This window comes from Mustela nigripes, chromosome 9 (assembly GCF_022355385.1).
Source record: "Mustela nigripes isolate SB6536 chromosome 9, MUSNIG.SB6536, whole genome shotgun sequence".
Classification (NCBI taxonomy): Eukaryota; Metazoa; Chordata; class Mammalia; order Carnivora; family Mustelidae; genus Mustela; species Mustela nigripes.
Genome location: NC_081565.1, coordinates 11,887,884 through 11,898,643, shown reverse-complemented (window position 1 = coordinate 11,898,643; position 10,760 = coordinate 11,887,884). Strand labels below are relative to the sequence as shown.

At 39.6% G+C, this 10,760-nt stretch overlaps 2 protein-coding genes across 2 annotated transcripts; one reads left to right on the top strand and one right to left on the bottom strand.

The window, feature by feature from the left end:
- The first annotated feature begins 3,828 nt into the window (after window positions 1–3,828).
- LOC132025021 (olfactory receptor 1Q1-like) lies at window positions 3,829–4,755 on the top strand. The gene has a single exon (XM_059412204.1). The coding sequence runs from the start codon at window positions 3,829–3,831 to the stop codon at window positions 4,753–4,755; it is 927 nt and encodes a 308-aa protein (XP_059268187.1).
- A 4,429-nt stretch (window positions 4,756–9,184) lies between these two features.
- LOC132024964 (olfactory receptor 1361-like) lies at window positions 9,185–10,168 on the bottom strand. The gene has a single exon (XM_059412153.1). The coding sequence runs from the start codon at window positions 10,166–10,168 to the stop codon at window positions 9,185–9,187; it is 984 nt and encodes a 327-aa protein (XP_059268136.1).
- Window positions 10,169–10,760: the final 592 nt, after the last annotated feature.

Genomic DNA, 10,760 nt, shown 5'->3' with positions numbered 1-10,760 from the left:
GTATCCTTGGGGTAAATACCCAGGAGTGCAATGGCAGGGTCATAGGGAAGCTCTATTTTTAATTTCCTCAGGAATCTCCACACTGTTCTCCAAAGTAGCTGCACCAACTTGCATTCCCACCAACAGTGGAAGAGGGTTCCCCTTTCTCCACATCCTCTCCAACACATATTGTTTCCTGTTTTGTTAATTTTGGCCATTCTAACTGGTGTAAGGTGATATCTCAATGAAGTTTTAATTTGAATCTCCCTGAGGGCTAATGATGATGAACATTTTTCATGTGTCTGATAGCCATTTGTATGTCTTGATTGGAGAAGTGTCTCTTCATATCTTCTTCCCATTTTTTGATATGTTTGCCCTTTTCGTGTGTGTTGAGTTTGAGGAGTTCATTATCGATCCTGGATATCAACCTTTTGTCTGTACTGTCATTTGCAAATATCTTCTCCCATTCCGTGGGTTGCCTCTTTGTTTTCTTGACTGTTTCCTTTGCTGTGCAGAAGCTTTTGATTTTGATGAAGTCCCAAAAGTTTATTTTCGCTTTTGTTTCCTTTGCCTTTGGAGACATATCTTGAAAGAAGTTGCTGTGGCTGATATCGAAGAGATTACTGCCTATGTTCTCCTCTAGGATTCTGATGATTTCCTGTCTCACATTGAGGTCTTTTATCCATTTTGAGTTTATCTTTGTGTACGGTGTAAAAGAATGGTCGAGTTTCATTCTTCTATATATAGCTGTCCAGTTTTCCCAGCACCATTTATTGAAGAGACTGTCTTTTTTCCACTGTATATTTTTTCCTGTTTTGTCGAAGATTATTTGCCCATAGAGTTGAGGGTCCATATCTGGGCTCTCTACTCTGTTCCACTGGTCTATGTGTCTGTTTTTATGCCAGTACCATGCTGTCTTGGTGATCACAGCTTTGTAATAAAGCTTGAAATCAGGTAACGTGATGCCCCCAGCTTTATTTTTGTTTTTCAACATTTCCTTAGCGATTCGGGGTCCATACAAATTTTAGGATTATTTGCTCCAGCTCTTTGAAGAATACTGGTGGAATTTTGATCAGAATGGCATTAAAAGTATAGATTGCTCTAGGCAGTATAGACATTTTAACAATGTTTATTCTTCCGATCTAAGAGCATGGAATGGTCTTCCATCTTTTTGTGTCTTCTTCAATTTCTTTCATGAGTGTTCTGTATTTCCTCGAGTACAGATCCTTTACGTCTTTAGTTAGGTTTATTCCCAGGTATCTTATGGTTCTTGGTGCTATAGTAAATGGAATTGATTCCCTAATTTCCCTTTCTGTATTTTCATTGTTAATGTATAAGAAAGGCACTGATTTCTGCACATTGACTTTGTATCCTGCCACATTGCTCAATTGCTGTATGAGTGCTAGTAGTTTGGGGGTGGATTCTTTTGGGTTTTCCATATAAAGAATCATGTGAGACTATGGACTCTGAAAAACAATCTGAGGGTTTTGAAGGGGTGCGGGGTGGGAGGTTGGGGGAACCAGGTCGTGGGTATTAGAGAGGGCACAGATTGCATGTAGCACTGGGTGTGGTGCAAAAACAATGAATACTGTTATGCTGAAAAGAAACAAAAAATTTAAAAAAAAAGAAAAGTCATGTGAGGGGCATGAAATTCAGCATCTCATTTAATAGTCTCAAAAACTCTGAGTGAGCACCATATGGTTCCTTTTACAGACTGGGAAACTGGGGTTCAGGGAATCTAACTTGTTGAATCAAGAACTCGAATACAGCTCTGTCTGACTCTGAATCCCATTATTTCCCATCCTGTGCTCAGCTTCTCTACATTGCCTTTTCTGTATTGCTCCTCAAGCAGTAGTGAGAGCAGCTTAGGAACCCTTAAGTACGTGTAGACATGGACATGGCTGTGAGGGAGAGTTTGGAGTTAAGCTCTGGGAGCCAGAGAGCTACCTCTGCCTTTGTTAGCAACACACTGTAGCTGCGGATGCTAGACATTTAGTTTGGCGCAAAAGAGCGCAGCCTTATCCACTGCTACTTTTCTGCCACCTTCAAGCAAAAAAGGAAGGAAAAAAAATCAGAGGCCATAGGCTGGAAGTCATAAACGAATTTACTGAAGCCCGGCTGTACTCCGGGAAATCCTGTCCTTTCTACACTCAAGACCCATACTGGTTTCGGACTGCCAGTAGCAACAAATATAAATGTTTAACCTCTCATATAAATAAATAAAATCTTTAAAAAAACAAAAATAATAATTCAAAAAGATATAAGTACACTTATGTTCACTGCAGCATTATTTGCAATAGCCACAACACTGAAACAACCTAGCTGGTCCATCTATGGATGAACCGATAAAGAAGATGTAGTATATATATATATACAACGAAATACTATCCAGTCATTAAACGGAATGAAATCTTGCCATCTACAGCAACATGAGTGGACCTTGAGGGCACTATGCTAAGTGAAATAAATCAGAGAAAAACAAATACCATATGATATCACTTATATGAGGAACTTAAAGGGGGAAAAAAACTCTGGGTGCCTGGGTGGCTCAGTCAGTTAAGCATCCAACTCTTGATTTCAACTCAGGTCATGATCTCAGGGTTGTAAGAACAACCCCACATTGGGCTCTGTGCTGGGTGTGCAGCCTGCTTAAGATTCTTTCTCTCAAGAGAACCCTCCTGCACTGTTGGTGGGAATGCAATCTGGTGCACCCACTCTGGAAAACAGTATGGAGGTCCCTCAAAAAGTTGAAACCAGAGCTACCCTATGACCCAGCAATTGCACTACCAGGTATTTACTTCAAAGACACAAATGTAGTGATCCAAAGGGGCACATCCACCCCTGTATTTATAGCAGCAATGTCCACAATACCCGAACTATAGGAAGAACCTAGATGTCCATCAACAGGAGAATGGATAAAGATGTGGTATCTATATACAATGGAATATTATACAGCCATCAAAAAATGAAAACTTGCCATTTGCCATGACATGGATGGAACTAGAGGTTATTATGTAAAGTGGAATAATCAGAGAAAGACAATTATCATAAGATCTCACTGAGATAAGGAATTCGAGAAACAAGACAGAGAATGATAGGGGAAGGGAAGGAAAAATGAAATAAGACAAAGGCAGGGAGGGAGATAAACCATAAGAGACTCTTAATCTCAGGAAACAAACTGAGGGTTGCTGGAGTGGAAGGGGGTGGAAGGAATGGGGTGGCTGGGTAATGGACTCTGGGGAGGGTATGTGCTATGGTGAGCACTGTGAATTGCTAAAGATGAATCACAGACCTGTACCCCTGAAACAAATAATACATTATATGTTAATTAAAATTAAAATAAAGAAGTAAATAAAAAGATTTTCTCTCTCCCTCTCCTTTTCCCCTTCCCCCACTGCTAACGTGTGCTGACATGCATGCTCTCTCTCTCTCTCATAAAAGAAAAGAAAATAAAAGAAAAAAATCTCATAGATGCAGAGAACAGATTGGTGGTTGCCAGAGGCAGAGGGCAGGGAGTGGTGAAATGAGTGAAGGGGTTCAAAGGTACAAACTTCCAGTTATAAAATAAGTCATGAGAATGTAATGTACAACATGGTGAATACAGTTGATAATATTACATCACATATTTAAAAGTTGCTAAGAGAGTATATCTTCAAAAAGTCTTCATCACAGGAAAAAAATTGTAATTGTGTATGGGGATGGATGTTAACTAGAGTTATTGTGGTGACCATTTTGCAACATATACAAATACTGAATCATTATGGTGTACACCTGAAACAAATATAATGTTATATGGCAATTATATATCTCAATAAAAAGTATTAAATCTGTTTGTTCTTATAGCAACTGATGGTCAATACCAACTGGACCAGTGTATCCCATTTTGTTCTCTTGGGCATTTCTGCCCAGCCGGAAGAGAAGGTTCCACTCTTCCTTCTTTTTCTACTGATGTATGCAATCAACATTTCGGGGAACTTTGCCATCATCACACTGATTATCTCTACTCCACGCCTCCACACCCCCATGTATATCTTCCTCAGTAACTTGGCTTTGGCAGACATCTGCTTCACCTCCACCACAGTCCCCAAAATGCTACAGAACATTTTTTCTCCTACCAAGGCTATTTCCTACATGGGATGCTTAGCTCAGACTTATTTCTTCATTTGCTTTGCAGCCATGGAAAACTTCCTTCTGGCTGCAATGGCCTATGACAGATACATTGCCATATGCTACCCTCTCCACTACCCTAGGATCCTGACCAGAATGCTATGTTCACAGATGGTGGCTCTGTGCCAGATCCTCTCTCATCTTCATGCCATGCTGCACACCTTTCTCATGGGCCGTTTGATCTTCTGTGCAGATAACAAGATCCCCCATTTCTTCTGTGACCTCTACCCTCTGATGAAGATTTCCTGCTCCAGCCCCTACCTCAACACCCTAATGATTCATACAGAGGGTGTTGTTGTCATCAATGGAGCTCTGGTCTTTATCATTGCTTCCTATGCCCGCATCATCTCAGTGGTCCTCCGGAGCCCCTCAGCCAAGAGCAAGTGGAGAGCCTTTTCTACCTGTGGCTCTCACCTCACTGTGGTGGCTATCTTCTATGGCACACTCACATGGGTCTACTTCCGGCCTCTTACCAGCTATTCAGCACCTGAGGGTCGCATCCTGACAGTCATGTACACAGTGGTAACCCCCATGTTGAACCCCTTCATTTATAGCCTGAGGAATGGGGATGTCAAGGGAGCCTTCAGAAAATGGGTGAGCAGAATATGAACTTCTTCCTTCAGCTAAAATCCCAAAACACAGTTTCTAGTTTTATCTATGATTCTGGGAAAACAATTTTGTCCCTCACATATCTGTTTCCATTAGAACTTCCTAGAAATATCCAAATTAGGTATATATTATGGATTTTACCACTAAATATTGTTCTGAGCTATCCCTTAAACCAAAAAGCACAGGAAACTATGTATTTAGTTATAACTGAGAGTGTGCTCTGGGTCTGCCATTAAACAACAGGGTTGTAATATACTTCAATGTAGGCAGCAGAAAACAATTCTGGTTAATTCATAGATTTATTAAAAGTGTATGTGGAACTCATGAATTTCCACGAAGGCTAAGCAACCAGGCTCAATCAAATGGAAAAGACTAAGAAAGGTTGTATAGTCAGAACCACAGTCAAGTTCTATTTTTAATTTCTTGAGGAATCTCCACACTGTTCTCCAAAGAGGCTGCACCAACTTGCATTCCCAACAACAGTGTAAGAGGGTTCCCCTTTCTCCACATCCTCTCCAACACATGTTGTTTCTTGTCTTGCTAATTTTGGCCATTCTAACTGGTGTAAGGTGATATCTCAATGAAGTTTTAATTTGAATCTCCCTGATGGCTAGTGATGACGAACATTTTTTCATGTGTCTGCTAGCCATTTGTATGTCTTGATTGGAGAAGTGTCTGTCCATATCTTCTGCCCATTTTTTGATGATTGTCTGTTTTGTGTGTGTTGAGTTTCAGGAGTTCATTATAGATCCTGGATATCAACCTTTTGTCTGTACTGTCATTTGCAAATATCTTCTCCCATTCCGTGGGTTGCCTCTTTGTTTTTTTGACTGTTTCCTTTGCTGTGCAGAAGCTTTTGATTTTGATGAAGTCCCAAAGTTCATCTTTGCTTTTGTTTCCTTTGCCTTTGGAGACATATCTTGAAAGAAGTTGCTGTGGCTGATATTGAAGAGATTACTGCCTATGTTCTCCTCTAGGATTCTGATGGATTCCTGTCTCACGTTGAGGTCTTTTATCCATTTTGAGTTTATCTTTGTGTACGGTGTAAGAGAATGGTCGAGTTTCATTCTTCTACATATAGCTGCCCAGTTTTCCCAGCACCATTTATTGAAGAGACTGTCTTTTTTCCACTGTATATTTTTTCCTGTTTTGTCAAAGATTATTTGACCATAGAGTTGAGGGTCCATATCTGGGTTCTCTACTCTGTTCCACTAAATTATCTCTTATTCAGTACTTTGAAGGAAATGTCAACCAATACAATACACACATACTAGCAACTGTGGTGCAGTCAATAAAAAAATGAAGCAGAATAATTACTGGCCTTACTCTCATTTCATCAGTAGCCTTTAGGTACATACAGATATCAAAACCTTTAACTATTAACTCTGTTCTTTTCTCCCATTATTTCTTCATCTGTATGCTATTGATAGTAATAAGAATATTAGTAATAATAGGACACACACATATGGTTTTCATGAGCTAGTCAGTATTATGAGTGCTTTACATATATTTTACTCATAAATTCCTTTCAACAACCCTAAATTATAGATACTGTTTCTCTCTTTTTTACAGATGGATAACTGAGGCAGAGTAGTTGAATCATTGTCAAAGAGCACTAAATGGTTTTACTTTTTGTAGACTAAGTGCTTGATTTAGCTTTGATTCTGGAGGGTTCCACTTCAAAAAGGCTATCTCAATAAATACACTGCCAGCCACACTGACTAGTAAAGAGCCAGAACTCTCCAACCTTCTATGCCACCACCCCCTGCTCATTTGCTTCAGAAATCTTGGCTGATTTAGATTAACTGACCATTTGTGCCATTTGTTTTTTTCTCTTCCCACACTTTAAAGTCCTGCCCTTATGTTTTAAATCCACCAATAGAATCAACCTGTAAAACCCAAGGCCCCTTCCCTCAACCCCAATAAAAGCAGAACACTAAGCCTATGCTCTCCTATGCTTTCTCTGTACCTGTGACCTCACTATGGGGTACCAAGTGTACAATATGCTTTCCAGACCTGAGGGTAATAAAATTTTTTTTCAAAGTTTCCTGATCATTACTGAGGGCATTTTGTAATCATAATCACTACCAGGGCAGGTCCAGCTAAAACTGATTACCAATAGCCCGAGAAAAAAAGTCACATGACAAGTAATGACAATAGTGGCATTCTAATTCATGGTATCTGGTTCCAGAGTCCATCCCCTTGAACATGACCCCACACCACCTTCAACAAAGCCTTTTAGCATTTTCTCTTGAGTTTTTGCACTCTATTTCATTTGGACATCTTCAAGAAGAAGAATATTTAGAAAATCATATTTACACAAAAGAGCTACTTACTTCTATTATTTCAGTGTAATTATAAACACTGCTCCCTTTATCTCTCAAATGTATGTGTTTCTTTACAGCAATAATACAGACACCATCACATATAAATAAATGGCACAATGATTCCACCCACTATTTTCATAGTCCATATTTGATTCTTCTTTTCCCCTTACATATTACATCAAGTCTATCAGTGTATTTAAACAGCCTACTTGACATATGTCCCATATAGGACCACTTACTTCTAGTGTTAGAGCCACTCTCTCTCCCAATCTCTATTACCAGTGCTCTATGTCCTTTACTGTCTTTTATGGAGGTACATGAAAGCTCAGATAGAATAATTTTAGTCACTTTAATTACTGAACTGCTAGTTATTACTATGAATTTAAAATAATGTGAGAATGTAAAATTATTATAATTTTAAAAGAGATAGACTACTCTATGGTCTGCTCAAAAAATCACTCTCCTCGGGTGAAACATCTATACTCTGAGAACTATAGCATGCTGATGCAAGAAATTAGAGATCACACAAATAAATGCAAAGATATTCCATGCTTATGGATTGGGAGAACAAATTTTGTTAAAATGTTCATCCCAAAACAATCTACAGATCTGATGCAATCTCTCTCAAAATACCAACTGCATTTTTCACAGAACTAGAACAAATAATCCTAAAATTTGTGTGAAACCACTAAAGACCCTGAATGCCAAAGAATTCTTGAAAAAGAAGAACAGAAGTGGAGGTATCACAATTCCTGATTTCAAGATATACTACAAGGATATAATAATCAAAACAGTATAGTACCAGCACAAAAATAGACACATGGATCAATGGAACAGAATAAAGAGCCCAGAAATACACTCACAATTATATGGTCAATTAGTCCTTGTCAAAGGAGGCAAGAATATGCAATGGAAAAAAGACAGTCTCTTCAACAAATAGTGTTGGGAAAAACTGAACAGCTACATGCAAAACAATGAAACTGGACCACTTTCTTGCACCATACACAAAAAACTCAAAATGGATTAAAGACATTCATGTGAGACAGGAAACTATGAAAATCCTAGAAGAGACCACAGGCAGTAATTTCTCTGACATTGGCCATAGCAACATTTTTCTAGATATGTCCCCTGAGACAAGGGATAGAAAAGCAAAAATAAACTATTGAAAATACATCAAAATAAAAAACTTCTTCACATCAAAGGAAACAAACAACAAAACAATGAGACAACCTACTAAATGACATTTGCATGAAGACATTTGCCAGTGATATATCTGATAACGGATTAGTATCCCAAATGTATAAATAACTTATGCAACTCAACACCAAAAAAACACAAACAATCCAATTAAAAATGGGCAGAAGACATTAACAGACAATTCTCCAAAGAAGACCTACAGATGGTCAACAGACACATGAAAAGATACTCATCATCACTTATCATCAGAGAAATGCAAATCAAAACTACAATGAGATATCACCTTACACCTGTCACAATGACAAGTATATGACACTGCCATGATATGACTAAAATGATCACAGTTCTGCAGGCCTCACTGATGTATAATTTGGCTTAGCAATCCCCTATGCCCCATATTAGTTTTAAAAGATGAGAGGTTCAGGTTTGGTGATCTAAAAACAGCAGTTCAGGGGGTGCCTAAGTGGCTCAATTGGTTAAGCATTTGACTCTTGATTTTGGCTCAGGTTATGATCTCAGGGTCATGATGGAGCCCCACATCAGGCTCCATGGTCAGCGTGGAGTCTGCTTGAGATTCTCTCTCTCACCCTCCTTCTGTCCCTCCATCCACTCTCTCTCTCCTTCTCCCTCTCTCTCTCAATCTCTTAAACAAATTAATATATAAATAAAATATTTTGAAAAATAAAGTAAATCAATAAAATTATTTGTCCAGTTCCAATATGATGAGATTTTAGGTCAGTCAATGAGGATCAGAATTATTTATTTACAAATTCATTTCTTCCCAAATCCAGGCAGGAGGGAGCCAACAAGGAAAATTATTTCACATGATTGTGAATGATACCAGGTATTACGAATGTAACCCATTTATTTGAGGCATTTTCAAGTTAGACCTTAACTTCTTGGGCTCAGGAGACGTGATGACATCTCCTGTTCACCTGGGAACCAGGTTGGAAGCTTCCTGAGATGGAGAGTTTCCTGAAAAGCCTTCGCAGAGCCCCTTTAACTTCCTGGTTCCGCAAACTGTAGATTAGTGGGTTTAGCATAGGGGTAACTACTGTGTAAAAGATGGCAACTTGGCGATCCTGGTCCAAGTCATAGCTGGAAGATGGCCGGAGGTACATGCGGATCACAGAGCCATACAGAAGCAGCACAACCAGAATGTGGGAGCTACATGTGGACAGGGCTTTGCGCAGGGCAGAAACTGAGTGCATGCGGACTATGGCAATGCCAATGCGGGCATAGGAACCTAAAATGAAGAAGAAGGGGCTGACCACCACAGCTACACCCTCAGTAAATATTAGCATTTCATTGACCACTGGTCGGGTGCAAGAGAGCTTCAGCAAGGGTGTGATGTCACAGAAGAAGTGGATGACCTGGTTGTCGCAAAAGGTTAAGCGGGTGACCAACACACTATAAAGGAGGCTGTTGAGGCTGACGACCACCCATGAAGTCAAGGTTATGCGCAGACAGAGGTGATGGCTGATGATGGCAGAGTATCTTAAGGGGTCACAGATGGCAACATAGCGGTCATAGGCCATGGCAGCCAGCAAGTGGCCTTCCATGCTGCCCACAGCCATAAAAAAGAACAGCTGGATCATGCAGCAATTAAAGGAGATGGTTCTATTTGCAGACAGTGTGTGCACCAGCATCTGGGGAACAGTGATGGTTGTCAGAAACATGTCAATGAAGGAAAGCTGACTGAGCAGGAAATACATTGGGGTCTGAAGCTTGGGGTCTGAAAGGGCAACAATTACTAATAGGGCATTGCCCATAAGTGCCACCAGGTACATGGAAAGGACAATCCCGAAAATAACTGGCTGCATCTCTGGCCAGCTGGACAGGCCCAATAAGACAAATTCAGTTACTTCTGTCCTGTTTCTAGTGGCCATAACACAGGATCATTATTACCCACCAACAGCAAGTGTTAGGATTAAATAATGCTGAAGTTTACTCTGGGATAGCCTTTAGGAAACACCTTTTCTTGCATGGATGTCCCTAGTTTTCAAAAGACCTTTTTTTCTTTCAACTCTTTCCCTTGTCATTATCTTTCTATCCATCCACTGAAGTACCCACCCACACTCTTTAGTTTATTCCAGATTCATTTGCTGACCACTTACAATCTCTTGATATGATATATATTAAGGGAAGTAGGAGAAATCATACATGGTTGCTGTATACCAAAGAAGGCATCACTAAACACAGAATATCTTTAGTGTTTGCAATGCACTGAAGAGCATACTAAACACCATACATTTAAACACCATACATTTAATTGTCACAACAATCCCATATGATACAAACTACTTTTTATATTACAGATGAGAGAGCTAAAGCGAAGAGACTACTTTGTTGAAGGTCTTATAGGCTCTGAGAGACAAAACCTGTACTCAACCCTGTATAGTTTTATTAGACATAAGCACCACAATTTACTGACTGTCAGAGTTGGTAGTAAAGGAAATTATGTCAAGGCTCCAGGCAGAT

Excerpts from the sequence above, each read along its gene's own strand:
- LOC132024964 (XM_059412153.1), bottom strand. The coding sequence starts at position 10,168 with ATGGCCACTAGAAACAGGACAGAAGTAACTGAATTTGTCTTATTGGGC.
- LOC132025021 (XM_059412204.1), top strand. The coding sequence starts at position 3,829 with ATGGTCAATACCAACTGGACCAGTGTATCCCATTTTGTTCTCTTGGGC.